This window comes from Stegodyphus dumicola, chromosome 1 (assembly GCF_044657685.1).
Source record: "Stegodyphus dumicola isolate Sdum_Otavi_A_Nest chromosome 1, ASM4465768v1".
Classification (NCBI taxonomy): domain Eukaryota; kingdom Metazoa; phylum Arthropoda; class Arachnida; order Araneae; family Eresidae; genus Stegodyphus; species Stegodyphus dumicola.
Genome location: NC_140768.1, coordinates 199,308,692 through 199,332,257, shown reverse-complemented (window position 1 = coordinate 199,332,257; position 23,566 = coordinate 199,308,692). Strand labels below are relative to the sequence as shown.

Genomic DNA, 23,566 nt, shown 5'->3' with positions numbered 1-23,566 from the left:
TTAGATCATAATTGTTCTTTATTTCATAAATTACGATTTCATATTTTTAATTGTATAATTTCTGCATGCCATCTTACCAGATTTATTGGCGAAACCCCGACGATTTGGGATTTTGGACTTTGTACTGTATTGCAGTTATTTTAACAGCTGAACGATTTTTGCTGGAAAAGCAGAACATTATCTTTGAAATAATGTGGAAGTTTATAAGTAACTAGCCCAGGGGTTCTCACCAGAATGATACTCCCCCAGGGAGAAATTCCATAGTTTCAGGAACGAGAACGAGATCGACCTTTTATTTAGCTGTTAAGTATTAGTTTGTGAATATAAAAAATTACCTTTATTCAAGTTTTGATATTTATCATAATTTTCTATTCTTTTGCTGTTTAATTTATAAAACATGTTAGAAAATATTCTAAATCTACATAAATGCATATATGTAAGATAAAAAATATGAAAGCAAACTTTTAATTTGAATTGGCTACAACCTCTTTTACTTTTCTTCTAATTTGGAGACTTGCATTATCTTAAAAATAGTGTTATAAGTCTAAACTGAGTCATTCAAATTAATCATGCAATCCTACGTAATGCTTAATGCAGATACACCTCTTGCCCAATCACCAAATTATAAACCAAAACTTTTTTAACTTGAACTGAAATTTCTGAAACCCTCTCTTCTTCCTTTGAATTGCTGCGACACTTTCGCTTAAGCTTTCCTCTTGGCCAGACGCTTTGCAACTACCTTCTTTGTTCACTGAATACGTGCTGAGCTAACAAAAATGTAGGGCGCATAAGATGCCCATCCGTATGTGAACCAAATATTGTGAATCCAGGATTGCTTTCCTTAATAATAAAATTATCCTGAATCCCGCCATGTCTGCATTGCCAAGTTTCTTCACTATGCATTACGCCACCGCCAAGTTCCAAATCAATCCTATCATGTCATATGTATATTTTTCAAAGTTTTGAAAGGAGAAGGGAATGATCTAGTAGTGGTGAAAGGGGTGCATGAGGCAAAAAAGGTTGAGAATCACTGAACTACTTTACTTATAAGGTGCAAATATATTGGTCATCAAAATTAAAGCATAATGACAGAAATAAAACATAACTGATACTTAATGAAAGATTATTAATAAAAATTTGTACAAAAGCATTAGATAACATAAACTGCAATGTATGGCAGCTGATTATTTGCAAAATATTGAAATTAAAGCAAAATTTATAGAAATTGGAAAATGATAAGAAGTCTTGTGGTAAGTTTTTTTTTTTTTTTTTTTTTTTTTTAATATGGTGTATGGTCACCTTGATGCATATCTAACATCTTCATTTCATAGGCTTTAGGTGTTGATCAAGTCTTATGGAATTACATGCCACTCTTCTTAAAATGTACTTTTCAGCTCCTGCAGAGTCTGGCAAGGAATTAGGCGTGCTGGAATTTGGCACCCAAAGGCATCCCACACATGCTCAATTGGGCTTAAGCCAGGTGAGTAAGGTGGCCAATCCATTCAAGTGATGTCTTTTGTTTACAAGTATTCTGACATCACGCATGTTCGATGAAGCTGAGCATTGTCATCTGCTAGCAAAAACGCTGGGCCAACAGCACCCTTAAACAGTCTAACTTGGGGTTCCAGTACCTCACCCACATATCTCCAAGCAGTTAGAGAACCTTTCTGAAAGTGCTGCTTAGTGTGGCCACCTATCATAATTCCTCTCTAAACCATTAAACCGTGATCATGGAAACAGGATATTTTATGTACAAAGGAAGGCAAGTTGCATTTTCTTTCTCTCTCCAGATCAAAATATGTCTAGAATAACTGTTCAGACTGTATCTGAACTTGTCAATAAACAATACTCAGGTCCAGTCGTCTTGGATCCATTGAATATGACAATGCACCAGTTTAAACGGGCCCCTGTGGAAGCTGGAGTGGGACACAAACCACTGGCTTTCTCACGTACAGTCCAACCTCGTTAAGCATTCGTGCAACAGTAGAATGGCTAATTCAAGGTCTTATCTTACACTAAATCTAGTTCATCTAATGCAGGCCTAAAACCAAATCTTTTGTAGTAGCTTCACAGTTTCTCAGTGCCGATGGTGACAGAAAATGGTCTTCTGGTGTAGTTGCTGCTCTCGGTTGCCCGACCAGACTGACTATCAACTAATCCTGTACGTTAAAAGCGGCTCAAAACTCCTGATATGACACTTTTGAGTGATATTAAAATCTTGGGCGACCTTCATTTGAGTTTGACCTCCCTTGATTTTACCAATCATTTGCTACTTTTGACCTTCACTTAAACGATGCCTTTGAGCCATAACTACTGAATACTGATCACTCTCAGAAACCACACTGACTTAAGAAAGCACTACAAATCAGAATTCCAACGTGCGTCCACTGCGAACCACACTGTCAATCACCGAATTTTCATATTTCCTGCATTAACATATGGGAAGAAATGCAGTTTTGCATTCAACTGTATTTAACATAAACAATTAGAGCACTGGTTCCAACATTAACTTAACGAGCATGTTTTTTCTCATTATCCTTTACTTTTGATGACCAGTGTAGTATACATGTATTTTAATTACTGTATTATTGAAATTACAGTACATATTTGTGCACGTGAATGTTGGCATGCTTTACTGTTCTATTCAAAGATTTGTTATGGTATTCTACTTCTGCAATTCTTATCCCCTTCCCATAGTAATATTAAGCCTTAGAACTATCTAAGGAATCTGATGATAGTTTTTTTTTGGGGGGGGGATAGATTTTAAAACTCAATTTCAATATTATAATAGCAATTAAAATAGAAAATTAACATATTTATTCTGAAAGAATAGGGGGGAATAAATGAATTGTTACAAAATAAAATCTACATTATCATTAGCACAGTGCCACATTATTATTTAAAAAATGGGGAAGGAATATCTTTGCTATTATATGCAATGTTCTATTTTGTAATTTTGAATGGATAAATCTAAAAGAACAGAACACTTTCTCTATTCTTGTTGAGCTTGAAGGGCAGCTTAAAAGTATCTCAACTTTATTTATTACATTCTTTCAACTTTAGGCATTTCAAAAAATGCAGTACTTTCCACCATATAGCAGAACCTAATACACAGCAAAGAGCATCGCCTTATTTTCAAATAAGTTGGTGTTAGCAAATTTATCCCCAATTGGATGCATCATTGTTTATCTTTTCCAGGACAGCTAAACCTATCCCTGGTGAATGATGGAAGCCATTTTTAAGAACTAATTTGATCAGCAGTTTATTCCTCTGATAGAAAAGTTTCTAAAATTGAAAAATCTGGAAAGGAATGCTTTTCCCATTCTCCACAAGCCATATTCCTGCTGTGAAAGAGCAAATCTAGACAGTTGCACATTGCAACTGATGTAACTAATTTAAATGGAAATACATATTAATACAGCTGAAGTAAGCATAAATAAGCATGATTTATAATAATGCAATTCATATTAATTGTTGCACATGAGGAGAAATAAATATGGTCAATAAAATTGTCATTTACTAATAATTAATTTATGTTTCTCATGCATGCAAATAACTCCTGACTAATAGAAAATTCATATTCCAGACTTTTAACTGCTTAGTTCAAAATTATTTGAAATCCACATACCAAGATCAGATTGCAAACTCTATTCAGTCTTATGTTAACATATTTTTTGGGGAAAGGAGGACTTTCTGAAACTTTAACGGTAAACTCTTTGAGATGTTAAAAATGCAATCTGAAATTTTAGAAATTACTAGAGATATCTCGCAACAGATTGAAATCTATAAAAGCCAAAGAGAGAATGCCTCAGTTCAATTGTTTAGTTAGCAGCTATTGTTACTGTTGCAAATTCAGTGCAAGAGTGGATTAGCTTTCTCTTTGCATTGTGCTGTATTTTAATGTTTTTAATATTTTGAAGTATAACTATTGATTATATTCTGTGATATTGTGAACACTTGTATGAATATCTTTGAGGAAAATTCCAGCGTTCTGTTATATTTCTTTTGATAAAAATAAATTTTATTAATCTTTTATTGGACTTGTGCATTTAATCTATTATATTATGAACCCATATGCACAAAACAATATTACAAGCATTTTTAAATTGAAAAAATACCTACCTCAACTTCAGTCTCATAATCAGTTCCATCTAAGAGTCTGACTTTACATAAACCAGATTTACTTTTTCCAGATGTAGACAAACGCCTTCCTTTTGGAGAACTGTTTGAGGAATTAGTTTCAGCCTCCTGAACACTTTTTTTGTCATCTGTCGCAGGTTTTTGATCCTCTGCTTCTCCTTTTTCCTCAGCCATGACTAACAACGACTGAAAAATAAAATTTATTACTGCATAAATACTTCTCAGTGAGAAATATATATTTTAATACATATAAAAGTATATATTATTTTCCTCATTATCAATATTGCAAAATTCTTATAAGAAAAATATATTTATCAAACAATGGATTCAAAATCAGGCAGAGCAAACTCAGTTTGGTGGAGATATCAAACAGCGTAATTTAAAATTTAACATTGGCATATTTTTGTTCCAACTTACTAATGGATTTATTTGACTCTTATTTGCCCTGGACTGCAAGGTTTAGAATTAGTAAAAATTAGTTTCAAAAGAATTACATAATTATAACAAGAGCAAAGCAAACAGAAACTACCTCTTTTAATGGAAGTTTCAGTAAGAAACATATTTAGTATTTAGTTTAGAAAATGGTAAAACCACACTAAAGTAAAAGCTACACTCTCATAAAAAATTATCTAGCTACAGTCAAAAGTCGTTAATTTGGACACCCATAATCCGGACCTCAAAGCTACAAACTTTCTGCGCATGCGTCGCATAAGACCTTAACGGCTGCGAATAGCGTGTCCGCAAAATACGTTTACGAATGTGCGTTTAATGTATAACGGACAGTATAAGCTAAGCTAAAATTATCTAATTCAGTTAATGTTGCAGATTGCGTTGTTCCTTAATCTTCGAATTGGATTCGGCTTATTATTTTTTGCAGACTGTTAGAGCAATTTTATAAAAGCAAGCTTGAACTTTCGATTATGTCAAATAGAATTTCTGATATATATTTACTAAATATGTAAAGGATCTACAAAGCGAAAGTATGTTTTGAAGTCTATTAAACAAAAAGTGGAATTGCTGCAAAAAAATGGATAAAGGCATATCCCTTGTTTATCTAAACTTTGTTTATCTTTAACGTCGTGGCGCGCAATGAATTGGAAGTTATCTGTCAGCACTATGCTTATCTTCAGGGCATATGTTTTTATTTTATTTGGCTTATAATTCCTTACTAAATGTAGTATTTCATCTCAATGTACTCCATCTTTAATATGATTTAAATCAAATTCCTGGTCATTATAATTCACTTCCGATAGCGAAGAAAGTGACAGAGTTTACTGAAAACGAAAAAATTTCGATTGACAAATTAGTCGGTATTCTCGACTTAGCAATTATAGGACTTGAACAGCGGAACTTTGTAACTGAACAAGAAATTATGTCTGTTTATAGAATTAAAGAGAATGTATTATCACATAAAAAACGAAGCAACTTAAACAACTTATTGAAAGAAATGTTTAATAACGTAAACAAATAAATATTAAACTTTTTTTTTTTGTAAATTTTGATGCCCTTTAGATCATAATTATTCTTTATTTCATAAATTATGGTTTCATATTTTTAATTTTATAATTTCTGCATGCCATCTTACCAGATTTAAACTGATGATCTATAATCCGGAAAAATTGATAATCTGGAACCGCTGAAGTCCCGACGAGTCCGGATTAATGACTTTTGACTGTATTTCATTTTAGAAAAATTATAAAGTAGCACATTTCAAAATTTTGCATTAGGCTTCAGTTTTCATAGATAATTGTTCAAATATATGTGTCAATACTCATACAGTAGACACCTGCAAACTCGACATAATGTGGACTGATGAGTTTTCCAAAAAGTCAACTTTTACAGAATAAATGGTGGGTTTTTCAGAAGTCTTAATATTTAACTGTAAATTACTCTAGACATTTGTAGCACAATATTGGACACAGAAAAGTACAGCATAAAATTAAATTAATGTTTTTTTATTGCCTAATTCTAGCAAAATAGGAGTCATAAAAAGAACAAATACCCTAAGAAAATTGAGTATAAAACCTTACATATAAAAATGAAGAATATTAGTAGTTCTTGGTAGAAAATATAGTATGATGGTAAATTTTCTCTCACACTCATTCCGTCATCGTGCAGCTTCATCCCGTGTGTGATGGAGGAACAAAATGTCTATACCAGATGCACCGTACTCTTCCATGTAACACAGCATTCCTTCAGCTGTCTTCAGTCTTTCACTACAGGTCATAATTTTAGATTTTCCGTTGCCTTCATACTTCTCATTTTCTGATTCATCTTCATTTTTATCCACATTGTCTTCACCAATGCACCTATTTCAGCATGTCGAAAAATTTCACAATTTTCATCTTATCCCATCCACTTATCAGTATCACCATCAGTAACTTCTTTGCAGTCTAGAATTTTCTTAAATAAGTCAACTATTTCACAATTTACTGTCTCTTTTCTGCTTTCATGAAATTAGTTTCCTAAATGGTCTAGCAATTTTCTCCAGGAATGAACAAGGCTTATCTGCTCGATTTCACTCCAAGAATAAACTATTCATCCAACAAGATCCATATCTATTTTCTTTAGTTTCTCAATCATATTACAATCTTCCTGTATGGCTAGGTCAAGAGATTTGTGTCTGTTTTTTTCTTTTTCTTTTTTTTCTTTTTCTTTCTTTTTTTTTTTTTTTCTTGTTTTTTTTTTCTTTTTTCTTTTTTTTTTTCTTTTCTTTAAAGCCTAGAAAACACCCTGGTCCATCAGTTGAAACACTGAACTTACGTTTGGAGGGAGAAAAATGGCTCTTCGTCTCATAGCTGTTCTGCACCAGGATGGGATGAGGCATTGTTTACAATGAGAATCGCCTTCCTTGGTAGATTTTTCGATTTTAGAAACTTTTCCACCGATGGAATGAACTGCTGATGAAACCAATCATTAAATATTGCTCCATTCATCCACGCATTTGACCAATTCCATTACCAAATCGGAAGATTACAGTTGCTTTTGTTCCTATAACTGTACCTTTTTACATTTTTAAAGGTTTTTTGATTTGCCTATAAGCACTAGCTTGAGCTTATGGATACCTGTTGCATTGCTGCACACCAAGATCATGACTCTCTCCTTGCTTCTTTTGTAGCCAAATGCATATTTTTCTCTTCTGGATGTCCGCGTTTTCGAAGGCAGCATTCGAAAATTCAGACTCTCATTGCAATTATAAATTTGATCTCCATATATACCCTTCTTTTCAATTAGTTTGTGGAAATTTTGAATATTGCAGCATTTTTTAAGTTAGCAGATAGCTTTTTCTTACAAACGTTTAACTGCCTCATGCCGTACTGCTTTTTTCATCTGTTGAGCTGGCCAGAATTAGCAGGCTTCTCTTGAAATTCATTATAAAATTTTATGGCTTTCTCTTATAAAATTGGTTCTGAAATGATTCCCTTTGCTGCCTGAAACATAAAGCACACTCTTTAGTATTCACCATCTTTCATACCCTTTCTTTCCTTTAAACTATCTGTACATACTCTTTTCATGCATCAAGACTCAATTACAGATCTCTTTTTCCACCCTTTTAAAATAGTCCATCCAACAACTAAAACCATGGTAATTTTGTTTATACTTTCCCCTTTGTACAGTCTCTTTAAGGCATTTAGTTTCATTTCCATTGACATGTCAGTTTGTTTTCTTTTCTTTTCGAATGACATTTTCACTTCACAGAATATTAAAAGTTCCCAAAAATATGTTAACACTTATATGCCTGGATGTGAACTGAAGAACGATACCTGCAATGAACTGGTGTGAGTTTAATTTGCAATAAGATGCAGTCACAAAACTTCAGATAAGTCTCCTAATGCTTCACAACAACAAAAAAGAACATGAGCCAGCGGTCAGCTGCTACCTGACTTTGTTCATATCCTTGAAAGATGCAAACAGCATGGCCAAGTATTATAACACATTTTGAACTTGGTTAGGCAGTTCAATGACACAATGTGAAAACAGCAAAAATTACAGAAAAAGTACAGTCAAACTTTTTAGCAGAGCAGGAAAGACATATGCATAAATAATAATTATATGTACTGTATGTAATATTTGCTTTGTTTGGCCTAGAGATATGTTAAGAAAGTTCCTAAAAAGTTGTCAAGTCATACAGAATGTCGAGATATCAGGAGTCGAGTTTGCGGGACTCTACTGTACTGCAGATGAGTAAGCTCTAGAAAAATACTGCATACTACTGTTTTCTTCTAATATTAAATGTATTTATAAACTTTCAAACCTTAGAAAACTTAATCGGAAAACATTTTTTAAGTCAGCTTTTCAGGAAGAAGTGATATGTTAATTTATGTTATGAAATTTCATAGATTAGTTCAGTAATTAATGATAAATACTTGTTAAGAATGTTTATACAACATATAGCAGTACAGGAAATTTCCATGAAAAAGATCATTAGTCCTATCATCTTTAGAGTAAAAACAGGATTCGAACTCAAAATAGCACAATCAAGATCCCACCTTTTTTTTAATTTTTATTTTCCACATATTTTTCACAGAACAAAAAATATTGCATTAAACAGTAATTTTAAATAACTCTTGAAAAAGGTGGATTCTGTACATCAAGATTAAAGTAATAAAGGAATATGTACAGTAAAGTCCGTAATCCGGACTCGTTGGGACTTCAGCGATTCCAGATTATAGATCATCAATTTAAATCTTGTAAGATGGCATGCAGAAATTATACAATTAAAAATATGAAACTGTAATTTATGAAATAAAGAGCAATTATGATATAAAGGGTATCAAAATTTAGAGTAAGAAGGAAAAAAAAAAAAAAAGCTTAATATTTATTTGTTTACTTTATTAAACATTTCTTTCAATGTAAGTTGTTTAAGTTGCTTTGCTTTTTGTGCTAGTACTTTCTCTTTAATTCTATAAACAAACGTAATTTCTTGTTCAGTTTTAAAGTTCCACCTATTGGAAGTGGCATTTTCTGAATCTAGAACCATACTAAAGGTTTCGCCGTCCGTTAATCGATTAATGATTGGAGCATTGTCGTCACAATGAAAAACTTCTATTATATCATCTTCATTTATTACTGCTTCTCCACATTTCTTAGAAAATCCAATAACTGGAAAATTTTACCTTTAGTTTGCGATGTCTGAAAACCTTCAACTTTGCAGCTATCATCTTCATCGTCCTCATAATGAAATATTGCAGCTGGTCATAAATTATGACAAGTATTTTTTAACGTATCTGGAGACACATCCTGCCAACGCGCATGCGTAAAGCATACCCCCCCCCAAAAAAAAAAGTTTGTGGCTTTGAGGCCTGGATTATAGATCATTCTGGATAATGGATGTCCGAATTACAGACTTTGTACTGTAATTATGAATTTGTCAGTCAGCAAAAGACTAAGACATTAACATACATAGCTGAAAAATTATCTAACTCTTTAATGATGAAGGTGTTAATTACACTTCATAATAAACTTTATTCTGAACTAAGCATTTTCAAAGGGAATAAAAACACGTTATAAAATTTAATAAGATGTAATTCAGATTGTCTAGTTCCAGCATTTAAACACTGCAAGTAATAATAATTTGAATTTCATTACATGATCTTTACTATATACTTACTCAGTGGAAAGAGATTTTTATTTGGCCCCAACCACAACATGAAATTTAGAATACTATGAGAAACCTATAAGACCCATTATATTATACAAATAAAGTCAAAAGTCTTTAATCTGGACTCGTCGGGACTTCTACGATTCCGGATTATCGATTTTTCCGGATTATAGATCATCAGTTTAAATCTGGTAAGATGGCATGCAGAAATTATAAAATTAAAAATATGAAACCGTAATTTATGAAATAAAGAGCAATTATGATCTAAAGGGTATCAAAATTTACAAAAAAAAAGCTTAATGTTTACTTTATTAAACATTTCTTTCAACGCGCGCATGCGTAATGTATGCTTTACGAAATTAGAAAATTAGAAAATTGAAGACGAAATTAGGAAATTGCAACCAGAAAACTATTTGATGTGTATTCGCGATATTTATAATGACGAGGAATTTGATTTAAATCATATCAAAGACAGAGTACATCGAGATGAAATACTACATTTAGTAAGGAATTATAAGCCGAATAAAATAAAAACATGTGCCCTGAAGATAAGGATAGTGCTGACAAATAAACTTCCAGTTAATTGTGCGCAGCGATTGTTCAAGCTTATGCAATTGAGGCTTTTTGAATTGTCTTGTGTTAGGTGTTCTTAGTAGGCTGAAGTGCTAACTACTGATTGTGCTCTCTGTTATACTTAGAACAACTGTACAAGTACTTTTGTGCAAAGAGTTCTAGAACTGGAAAGTGTTTTAGAAAAAACAAATTCCATTAAGCTAACATCCCTTCCATGTTGTATTCAATTCATCATGAACACACACACATGTAACAATATAATGAATAATTCATTTTAAATAAAAGCTTATAATAAACAAATCTTTTTTTTTAAATTATATTTCATTTCCTTCTGTAGTGTTTTAAAGTACAAGGTCTGTAAAGAAAGTATTGAGACTTAATTTTTCACGCCAAGCAAAAGGTAGGAGTGGAATGTCAAGGCTGTTAGCTGCAGAATCTGGCAGATATCAGTTGGTCCTTGAGACTCTGCAAGTGCACAGATCGCTGCTGAAGCAGACACGAGTTTAAAAGTGGCATTAGGTTATCAGAATGCAGAGGAATGTCGAGCAGCTCTACGCCATAATTTTTCTGTAAAATTAAAGAAATAGGCTACTTGAGGTGCTTGTCATATTACACCAAGCCTAAGGAAAGGATTCTTTGCCCAAGGCTCAAGTGTTTAGATGGCACAAAGCCTTCGAAAATGAAATAGAGGCGTCCATGACGAACAACACGCTGGGCATCCAACAAGTTCCCGAACTTCAAATAATGTGGCTAAAATTAAAACGTTTTCGTCGTTGTGACTTACAAAATCAATTGTACATCAAATCATTAGGGATGAACTTCAAATGCGGAAAATTTGTGCCAAGCTGGTTCCAAAGATTTTGACCGACGGACAGAATGAAACAGCGAGTTAATTGCTAGAGTGTGTTACAAGTGATCCTAATTTTTTGAAACCAGTGATTACCGGTGACAAAACATGGGTTTTTCAGTATGATTCTGAAACAAAGAGTCAGATGGCAGAGCGGCACGAGCCCCAAACTTCTAGTCAAAAGAAGGCTCGAGTTAAAAAATCAAAATTAAAAGCCCATACTCAGTCTTCTTTGACACTACTGAAGAGTGCAAAAAGAATTCGTGTCACCCGGACAGGCAGTTAATGCACATTTTTACAAGCAAGTGTTGCAGATCGAATCGCATGCGCCCGCCCGGAGCTCGCAAACAATTGGACTGTGCACCACGATAATGCACCAGTCCACACATCTTTCAGTCACTAAGTTCCCGGCAAAACACAACGTTACAAAGCTGCTCCAACTCAATCTGTCAACACCAGATTTTTTTTCTATTCCTGAGGTTACAATACAGGCACCGATGTAATCATCATTTTGGCAATCTGAAGAACTTGCAAAAAAAAAAAAAAAGGTAACAACAGTTTAGAACAGCCTTTCAGTTGAAAGCTTCCTGATAAGCATCAAGGGGTGACGATGAATTAATGCAGCAGGATGCTATATTGAAGAATATTAAGTATCCGTAAAATTATCTTCAAATAAAAGAATTTTATGGAATCATTCTCATTATTTTCTGGACAGACCCTATATCTTTATTCTTCATTGTGGTAATTTTTTATCATTATGTTCTGAAATTTTAACAAAATAATTAATACTATAAGTTTCGAAAGTACCTTCAAGCAAATTCAAAAACGCTCCTGTAAATGTTTTCCAAAACTCTTTTTGATTTTTTCCTCTTACAAAGTTGGCAGGTACGAAGATCAGGCTCGGTTTCTTTATGGACCCTTCCTGCACTATTATATCGGAAACAGTCGGTGGGAGTTCAACTGAACCTTCGCTCAAAGTTCAACGTCTACTATAAGTTCACCAAGTCATGTCAAACTCAATACACTTGACCTCGGCTTCTAGTTTTATAACTGGATTTCTGCTTTGATCACATAAAATCAAGTTTTTATTGCTACTGGAAATATTTTTGAGAAGATACGAAAACAACAACTCATTTTATCTATTTTTCACCTTTGAACTAAAATTAAAAACAGAGAGTGGATAAGATAAGTAAATAAGAAGCTTAATGTGTTACAGGAAATTAATCTCCTGTAACACATTCCAAAACTAAGATCGAACTTGTTGAATATTTGATCTTTTGTTATCTAAGAGCTTTCAGAACAGGAAAATGCGAAGATTGCATTACGAGCAAGTGACAGGGCAAATGCGTGAGCTTTACTCCTCCAACACATACGTGATAATAGACACGATTACCTAATAACAATGTGAAACATCAGAGTTCAAAAAGCGTCTGACGAAATCACCTGAGATGTCTTACTTATTATTCATCAAGATCTCATCTACCATAGGTATACCCAATACTACTAGATTTCTTGATCGTTGAGAAAAACAATTTTTAATTTAACAAAAAAAAAAAAAAAAAAAAAAGCAAACTACTACATTATTAAGTTAGAGGAGGGCTGCTAAACACTGACTAAAAGAGACTGATACTAGTACCACACATATAATTCAGCAGACACATTTCAATAGCTAGAAATCGTTTAAAAAACTACAGTCAAACCTTTCTGTAGCAACGATTGTACAATAACCACCTCTCTTAGAAAAGAAAAAAAAAAAAAAAAAAAACTCCACAAAATGCAAAATCGACAGGAATCGTTGATGAACACCTTTAAAAAGGTTTCACTATATTAAAACAGCTGAATCCTGATTTAACGACTATCTAATGCTCCAACAAAAGTTACAAGTATAACCAGAATTTCAAGATTATTTTATGCTCATTTAACAAATTTTCAAAATATTTTTAATGTTTTTACTTCTAAACTACTATTTTCTCTCAAAGTCAGTAATGAGTTTTTTGATGATTCATCAAATGTTTAATTAAATACAGGATAGCACACAAAAATTACTTAAAAATGGAGGATGCTTTCGTGCAAAACTTTCTTAGGAAAATTAGTTCATATTTAAGTTATTCAGTGGATTAGGCTTAATTAATAGATTACGATAAAGCACACGACTGTTAACCTTCCTGATGGCTGAGATGTTTTAATGAAGAACTACCTACAGAAAACTGGCTTATATTCACGTAACACATGAAGAAAACTACGAAAATAATAAATACAGCCAGCCCATTCGTTGAGATTTGAACTTTGACCGAACTACCAGTGTTTTGCTGTCATATCAGCTCGATCAATGTTGGGACTTGAAACACTGGGAAACCATTGAAAACAAACACGCAACCAGTTCGCTCCCCACGGATTCGAATTCAGATCGATTTACCAGTGCCTGCTGCTTTAACTATTCCACCGCTGGAGAGTTCTAATTCAAGGAGCGAAGTGACCTAAACAGTAGTTGCTTAAAAAATATACAGTTTTCATAACATGGGGCTACCAGCTAATACCAAAGCCTGAATATGAACTAATAAGCTAATACCAAAGCCTGAATATGAGCTAAGAGCTTTTAAATGATAGTATGGAAGGGCGCAATGAAATTCTACCACACCTACCAATTTTTGGTTTATGTACATATCGACTTTGAAAACTATTTTACTATAATACTGTGGGTGTAACAACAAAAGGAACTACTTTTTTCCGATTTCAGATACCCTTACATTTCGCTATACAAATTGATGAATGCCTAATTAATATTTGCTCGCTCAACGACTGTGGCATGACCATGACCCGACAAAATAGCCTAAATATGGCTATAAGTATCTTATTTCTAGTTTCAATTCTAAAAACATTTTAAGCGAATATCGACTTTTTATGTTATTCAAAAAAATTTGCAAACTTTAATACCTAAAAATAAATATTTTCTATACTTTATATACATTTTAAAATGAAAACAAGTTCATATAAGACCAGTAAAAACAAAAAAAAAAAAAATCAGAGTTTATTAGCATTCATATTTCAAGATCACTGGGATACTTACGATACATTTTTAAGCAAACCGTGTAAAGCTTTTGTAAATATAACAATTATAATTTAAAATATAGGTCAGAGCATAACAAACTTTTGTACGCCACGGGATTCAGTACGTGGAAATTATTACTACGCCACCCTACTTGATAAATGACTGTGAAACATTTTTAATAAGTCAACATATGTAAATATGTTTACAACATCAAATCTGACCGTGTATATTTTTTATAATGCATTTGAGTGCAAGATGTAATTACTGATATTGATATGCCGTGATATTCTTTCATAGTGCTATATAGTTACAGTGCTTTTATAGTTAAGAACTTTTCATGGGACACAGTTCAGAAGTCTTTGATTTAGGCTATTTTTTCACGGACTATATATTGTCTTGAGCTATTCTGACGGAGTACCTGAAATAACATTAGTCGCTCGTTAGCGAACATTGAGAAAACAAAAAAGAACACTCATTACTTCAAATAAAATAATACCTACATACAATGCAAAGCAATAATCTTTTTTGATTATTAATGCATATTTTTTTCCTTATCTTCACATTAAAACAAACTGTTCAATTTTTTTGGGGCGAAAGCAAGGGTGCAATTCAAAACGCCTCTGCCCTTTTTAGGTTCAAATAAAGTGTTCTGTAAATTTTTAAATGACCTCCTCCCCCCCCTCCAAAAAAAAAGACAAGAAAGGGAAAACAGGAAGAAACCAATCACTCGCTTAATTCAAACCATTAAATTCAAAGGAACTCCAAAAATATGAAATTTATTTTTCTGTAATGCATGCAACGACAAGAAACAGAACTTCATCAAAAATTTCATTAGCACAATTTTTCAGTAATGAGTTTCATACACGAGAGAGAACTAACTCATCATTCCATTTTGTTTGTGGGTATAACGAGTATGATTCTGGGTTAAATCAGGCTTTTATCTGGGAGGTGACTTCTGTTTCTTAATGGTTCCACAGATTTACAACTTTTGCCTTCTCAAATCTATCAAATTAATCTCCTTTCACCGGACTGGAAAAACTTGGATATCTTCTTCCATCTGAAATCAATTTCTTTCGAAACAGAATTAATTTTCATTGTTGATGTCTAAAGATAATACCTATATCCGAAGGTTATTTTTAGTTATACTATATCTAATCTTACTGCTACTTAAAAACTTTGCTAAAGTTAATCTTGCTTTCTCAGCAAAGAACAGAATAAGGAAAACTAAAATTGCAACCTTATCCTTCAAATTTCAGTCCTAACCTAATCTCCCCCCCCCCCCCCGAAATAACCATTAGCTTTAAACCTCAGTTCTTTTTATTTCTTCTTATTATCTGCGTTTTTGATTTGTAAATGCTGTATCAATGGTCGCTTTGCCCCAACGTAATGTAATGTTTTGGATAGACTCGCGATTCCAAACACAGTTGGGGGTGAAAAGTTTGCACGCGAATAATACTGCCATCATCTACGTCATCTATAAAGCTACATAAAATGCAAAAAGACTTGAAACACAATCTATATTGTTCATACATAGACATTGTTGAATACATAGACGCTCTTTGCCAAAGGGTTATGTTAATGCAGAGAAAGGGACGAAAAGCTATTTCAGGGAGTACGATTCACCATCTGATGTTCCATATAAGGAAGAAAAGTTGTTTATTTAGTTTCGGCTTTGGTACGGGGAAAAAATGTGCGTTCGTTTAAAAAAAAAAAAAAAAAAAAAAAACACTAAAAACAAAAAATAAGCACTAAAAAGTGCTTTAGAGAAAAAATAAGCACCTATGAGGGCTTTTATATTTTTTTTTCAAATATAAGAACTTATAAGCACTTGTAAGGATCGCTACGAAACCTGCAATAGGACAGCCATCATAGCCGTCACTTAAAAAATTCACGGACGCAAAATCGAAGAGAGGTCCATTCGACAATCCATTGACTGCACCAGAACTCAAAATCATTTTTTGGATACACTTTTTTAGTTTTTGTATTCTTTTTTTTTTCCCCTAAATGCAAAGATCCAAGGATCCAAGTTTACTGGACTAAGGTTTTTAGATACCTCGCTGGAGACCACCAGCTGTAAAATCGCTGAATACTGGTAGTTCCAAGCTGGGTTCAATTCCAGGTAAACGGGTCGGCTTCATGGGCGTTTCGTGGTTTTTCCCTCCACATGCGACGTGTATACGAGCCAGTTTCTCTTACGAAGCTCTCCAAAAAGGAATCTCTCCCTTTTAGCAGATAGTCCTAGTATAGTTTGCAATAATTAACTAAACACTGAATAGATATCTCGCTAATGACTTCAATTCAAATATTAGGGTACTTCCTTGTTAAAACGGCTAACAATTTAAGTTGCCAAAACTGCCAAATTTAATCACCCAATCTGTATGTATAAATTTCAAATATCGTGAAAGGGGGATATGATGGCAGATTTAACAGAGAAGTATCAACACGGATACCAGTTTTAAAATGCAACGTCTTACAACGTATTATCAAATGTGCATCTATATAAAATTTTCAATTTCAGCGAGCTTGCTACCGCAACTATCCGAAAAGAAAGAAAACATAGGTTCTACTGAATTATCTACAACTGATTTAAAAGGAGGAAGCTTTAAAATAAACAACAACATAATAAAAGAATACTATAACAATGTAATAAATAAGTTTCATAAAAGCTAAACTTTATGGAATAAATTTATGAAGCAATGAAAACTTGTTATTTATTTGGTTCAGAAAATTTGCTCTAAATTTAAAGCATCTAAATAACCATTACAAATTCAATCAAAAGACTAGAACATTAGGTGCTACTTTGGTAGACGGTTGCACGGATTTTGGCGATTTTTCTTTTGGCGTGTAATACAACTTATGGTAAACCCATTGCTGGATAAGTTATTTATGGTAACTGATACTTTGTTGTCATTTTATTTATAAAATAATGAATTTTATTATGCATAAATTCCGTGTTTTAAATATTATTTATGGCTTCTAAATATTAAAAATCAATTTAATTTTGCATTTTTATTTGAAATAAAAATGTTATTGTTTATGATATTTTATGAAATTTTATGTTGTGGATGATGTAATCAATGACGTCACCTTACTTTAAAAGTCAATTAGTTTTAATATCTACAAATTTAATCTAATGTTTTAAACATTATTTATGGCTGTTAAATATTAAAATACAATTTAATTTTGCATTTTTTAAATGATTTTATTATGTATGATTATTTAAATAATTTTAATTCTAGGCATGATGTAATCAGCTCTCTGAATGGTTATAAAATATTTGTGCATTACCGCGCCATTTTAAAATTTAATTCATATCTTCGAATTCCTTCAAAGATGTCTGTTTCAAAGATGAATGTTGTTATTAGTAAGTACTAAGAATTATTGGCATCAGAATAAAAAAATTGTCCTTTGTACTTCAGCGAGGGGCGGTTAAAGGATCTTTGAAATCTTAAAAACACCTATTATTAGATTTCCCCCCCCCCATTTTTTTTGTTATTTTTAATCTTCATGATAATTTGGCTCTAAATTGCTTTATCTATTTTTTTAATTTTTACATTCCTGCCCTTGATATTACATTTTTCAAATTTTTTTAATTGATATCTAAATTATGATTCCAATTTCTTTTTGTGGTACTTATCAATAAACGACAGGTTAAATGACTCAAAAAAATGTAAGTACATATTTTTCTTTTAGTTCATAATTGTATACTTCAATTTTCGTTAAACATATTAATACACTATTTTCAAAAATTGCTGAGATAATTAATTATTGTCACATATGTTTTAATGTTAATTATATTTTATATAACATATTTTAAAGTATTTGAATTTAGTAACATTTTAAATCTTTTAAATGTTGGTATAATGTTTTTAATTCAATATTCAATTTAAGTAATATTTTAGTCTAATTAAACGTTGGCACAATGTTTTTAAAGCGGTGTTTTCATTCTCTTTCTTTGCTATATGAAAGTAATAATAACCTTACTTTAGTATTTTATACTCATAGTAAATGTATTTATTTACACTTGCCTGCCATCTTAAAAAACGTCATTTTCAACAAAAAAATTAATCCATTACTTTTAACGATATTTATTTATTTATTAAAAGTTTTGAATACATTACTATGCTTAAAAACAGCGTTTTTCAAGATGGCTGACGATTGTCAAAACCGCGCCAACATAAATCGCCAAAAATCGGTGCAACCGTCTATTAAAGTAGCATCGAAAATTATTTCTATTCAGATATTGGAAATTTTAACAAACAGACCTTTTAAAAAAATACAAAAAAAAACTACGAAATCAGATACAATGTAAAAGAACTTATTTAAAATTTATAACGCATATTTGTTTACACAACGCTTTTCAGAATTTTATTTGTATAATAAATGATGACTGCTGCTAAAATTAAAAAAATTAAAAAAGTTATTTAAAAAGTTAAAAATGTATTCCTTTTTATTTTACATATATTATTTCATTAACTCTTTATTAACTCAGGCACAGTTTTTTTTATTTTTTATTTTTTATTTTTTTCAATCACATCCATTCAAATCGAAAGCGGCATCGCGATCAAACCACTCGAGGACTTAATGGAGTTGCCTGCATAGAGATGCAACTATGCTTCACTTAACCAGTTAATTGTGGGGTGCTCTCGCTTAAGAGTGCGCACCGTTTTGTGTCACCAGAATCGAGCCATGACGAGTGTATTCGTCAGTTGCGCTGGTAAGACATTGGATGAAAAAGATGGGTTTATTTTACAAAATTGAAAACTTTATTACTAATATTAAATTAAATATTATACATATAAAAGTAAGAATTTAAATTCCTGCTGTGGATGATATTCAACGAAACATGGTACTATACACAATGGGACTTTGCAAATCGGACACCTGTAAAGCGATTCCTTCCTGATCTTACGTTTGTAGCAATGCGAACACCTTCGCGCAGGGTTGATTTTTTTTCGATGTTCCGGGTATATAATCCGGAACATGATTCCCGTCTAATTAGCTTATATTAGGCCTAAATGGCCGAGTTTGTGTCGATTTATTTCTTTCAATTAGATACGTCGAAAAAGTGTCCAATAAATTTGAGCAAAAATTTGATACGCGATAATGTTTCATTATTATTTTTTTTTTATATAATATGAATGCATTCAGACATATAATGTCTAAGAAATGGCGAAATATCTTTTTGTAGTACTTTTTTAGTCGTTTTCTTGCTGTGGAGTACGCTATGATAATTCCGTCGCTCATATCCACTCCACCCATTTTTTTATTATAATCAATCACTAGTTCCGGTTTCTTTATTATTATTTTTCTTTTCTCCGTTTCTATTACGTTGTCATTATGTACAGTACTTACTAAATACACCTCCCTCTTATCTTTCCATTTCATTAACATAATATATGCGTGATGAGTATACTCGTCAATCACAGTTAACTGGTTAAGAAATTCAATGAGCTCACCGGAAGCTGAACACTGACAATTGAACCCAGGGTCGAATCCTGGGGAACGCCTAGCTGCATGACAGCTGTAACTAAAAGTGTCCGATTATTTTTGTGTCTTATTTCTCATTAAACAAACAATATTGATTTTTTAATTTAATTTTCATCATTTCGAAAATCAAAATAAAAGCCTTTTTGTTTTATTTTAGCCTTTTGCTATATTTAGTTTATAAAAGCCTTTTTGTTCATTAAAAATTCAAAACGTCCGATAATTTTTGTGAGCCATTGTAGATGTTTTCTCCCATGTGTAACGCGAATACGAGCAAATTTTTCCTAGAAAAGTCCTTCACGAAAACATCCTTCCCTTAGGCGCGTAGCTCTTATGTGACTTACCATGCTCAAATAACGTAACAATTTTTACCGCTTTCATTAATCAAACAGAATAGATCATTATCTTTCATCTCTTCTTTACATATAATAAAAGAAAGAGTCTGTGTGTGTGTAGTTCGTGCTCCGCGTAAGCTAACAGACCCACGGCTACGAAATTTGGTACATAGGTGCATCTAGACAAGAGCAAGTGCAACTCGAAGCGATTTTTTCGAAATTCGAATTCGAATTTTTTTTTTTATTTTATGTTTTGTGACGAAATTGCGTCATTTTGAGACATAATGGGCTATAGGAAAGCGAGATCATACTCTACATTCTCCATTTTCCCATCGTCATGAAACGTAGGCACTTAGCTATTTTACGAACTTAAAATAAATTTTGTGTTTCAATAAATCGATTAAATAGGAATTTATTTAACAAAGCTTAACACCTTTTCAACGGGACTTTTTCTAAAAGAGTTTATTTTTTAAAATGTACAGTTTATTTTTCTTTGATTTTTGGACATGTTAAACTTTCATCCTTGCGACTGCTTTTACAAGAAAAATTTTGGAAGAATGATAATATTTTGTATTTTTAAAAACATTTTTAAATGAAGCTTCTGAGTACACTTCTCACATCTTTAAAAATGTGATTTTGGCAACAATTTTCCTTTCTTATTTGTTGTTGATAGATTTTTGATGAAATCGCATCATTTTGAATAGTTTCATTCTTTTAGATATATGGGTTTGGCAACACTTTTTCATCATATTTCTTATGTCACTGTTTTTAAGAGATTGGCATATTTCATTGTACAGTCAAAAGTCTTTAATCCAGACGTCCATAATCCGGAATGATCTATAATCCGGACCTCAAAGCTACAAACTTTCTGCGCATGCGTTAACGCATGCGCATGCGTTAACGCATGCGCATAATATCTTTACGCATGTGCGTCTATGCATGTGCATCATACCTTTACGTATGCGCGTTTAATGTATAAACTAAGCTAAAATTATGCAATTATCTACTTCAGTTAATGTTGCAGATTGCGTTGTTCCTTAATCTTCTCATTGGATCCGGCTTATTATTTCTTGTAGACTGTTAGAGCAATTTTATAAAAGTAAGCTTGAACTTTCGATTATGTCAAAAAGAATTTCCGATTCTGGAGCTACCAAAGGATCTACAAAGCGAAAGCATGTTTCGATGTCCATCAGACAAAAAGTGGAATTGCAGCAAAAAATGGATAAAGGCATATCTTTTGATTCTCTAACCATTCCGAAATATGTTTATCAATTTCACGCTGCTCTGCGCAGGGGGGGGGGGCTTCGCGGCACGCAATGAATTGAAAGTTGATCTGTCAGCACTATCCTTATTTCAGCGCAGATATTTTTATTTTATTCGGCTTATAATTCCTTACTAAATGTAGTATTTCATCTCGATGTACTCCGTCTTTGATATGATTTAAATCAAATTCCTCATCATTACAAATATCTCGAATACACATCAAATAGTTTTCTCGTTGCAATTTTCTAATTTCAACTATGCGTAATGCATGCTTTATGCATTCGCACGTTGAAAGAAATGTTTAATAAAGTAAACAAATAAATATTAAGCTTTTTTTTTTGTAAATATTGATACCCTTTAGATCATAATTGCTCTTTATTTCATAAATTACGGTTTCATATTTTTAATTTTATAATTTCTGCATGCCATCTTACCAGATTTAAACTGATGATCTATAATCCGGAATCTCCGACGAGTTCGGATTAAAAACTTTTGACTGTATATATAATACATTTTTATTGATTTTTTTTTTTTTTTAAATTGTTCAGCAGAGTAAAATTCTGCGCGGAATTTTTTGTTTTTTTGAGTTTCTTTGTTATTTTTTGCTTATTTCACTATTTGTAAGATATTGAAAAGTTTTGCATGATTTTTTTTTCTTCAACGGAAAGTTGGTTAATTTTTTTATATGTAATACATTTTTTTGTTAAATTTGTGTTCCCCCCCCCCCGGGAAGTTTTCTGCAGAGTAAAATTTTGCGCAGTTTTTAAATTTAACGTTTTGTGTTCCCTTCAGGCATTTTTACGGTATATTTAAAAGCCAGACAAAGGCTGGCAGCGTAGCTGCTAGTATAATCTAAAATTATGTTTGTGATCTGATTTTGCTCTAATCAATTTTAGAGACGAATCATTCAGGTATTACTAGCTTTATTTTGTTTTTCAGTAATAACTATATGTTAGTTACCCGTGTAATAATGTCTCTGCCATTTAAATAAAAACATAAATCTTAACATTTTCAACTAATACAAAATTCTAGTAGCATATAATATGTTTAATCCACAATAGAAATAATTTCTAACTTCCCTATCCACAACAAAAATAAAATATATTCGTCAGCATCAAATAAATAAAATGTATCAATACTAAAATTCAAATACAGCATGCATACAAAAAATCGTCAATATTTTTAATTCATATAAACAGCATTATGTTACAATTAATGATCACGGACAGTTGTGTTGAACTGCAATAATATGGTTTTATCAGACGACATCTAAATTTGTAATTTTCGGAAAAGACAATTTTTTACTTAAATTTGTATCTGCCGGCATCTTTACAAACAAAAATTTTTATAAATCGAATATTATATAAACTGCATATTATATAACTGTATATTTTATCCACACAGATAAATAAAAACAAAAGAAAATCTCACTTTAATAAAATTCTTGATCTGCATTTCCAAGCGATAAGAAGAGCAGAAAGCAAGCAAATAAATCCTGGAACCTATACAAAAGGATGCCATTATTTGTTTTATATCACTCGATTTACACGCTTTTGTGCCAGCAGCTGATATATGGAAGCCTGAAAAACGTTTAAATAACTGCCATTCCATCGAAACGTTACGACAGTTCTGAAAAGATCCCCGAAAAATGAATAATCGACTTCTATCTGAAGGTTTAAAAATTTTGGGCCACCATTTTGGCTTAACATATGCTGTAAAGCTGAGGTGTGTTGTCTAGAGCTTCAGCACTTCTGAGTATTCGCCATTACTGCGCGCTATATGTAGAATCAGATATTTACTTTAAGGGGTTTTTTTGGGGGGGTGAGGAACTTCGCAGAGAAAATGCAGTCATTCCCATTTACATTTTGAACGACTTACTTTTAAAACTTTCATCCAAAGGAACTTAAAAAGTTTTATTTATATCATCTATCATGTTATATAGTTTCACGCATATTTTTCACAACCTCATTTTCGTAAGATATGGATAGATGCGTGTTGAGGGATAATATTGACTTTCATTTGCATGGAACACAGATTAGATTAAATGCGCAGTAGGACTAGGCTTACTAAATAGCGAACAGAAGAAGGCTGTCCAAGAAGGATATGTCTGAAATCCCTGGACGTATTATTTTAGTCTTTTGCAAAGTTTCCGTTAATAAACAATTCAAGGCTGAAGATAAATAGTAATTTAATGACCAGCAGTAAAATGCTATAGCCAACTTCAAAAAATATATGCAAATGATTCCCTGACACAGTTAATTGAAAATAGC

General features: G+C 32.2%; 1 protein-coding gene across 3 annotated transcripts in view; it reads right to left on the bottom strand.

Annotated features, from left to right (window-relative positions):
- Nucleotides 1-23,566, bottom strand: part of LOC118193024 (uncharacterized) — a 233,779-nt gene that overhangs the window by 110,985 nt on the left and 99,228 nt on the right. For all 3 annotated transcript variants that reach the window (XM_085824643.1, XM_085824654.1, XM_085824635.1), the window contains one exon: nt 4,123-4,326. In XM_085824643.1, coding sequence (XP_085680769.1) covers nt 4,123-4,314 — 192 coding nt within the window. In that variant the 5' untranslated portion in view covers nt 4,315-4,326. Of the gene's footprint in view, nt 1-4,122; nt 4,327-23,566 lie in introns of those variants that run through there.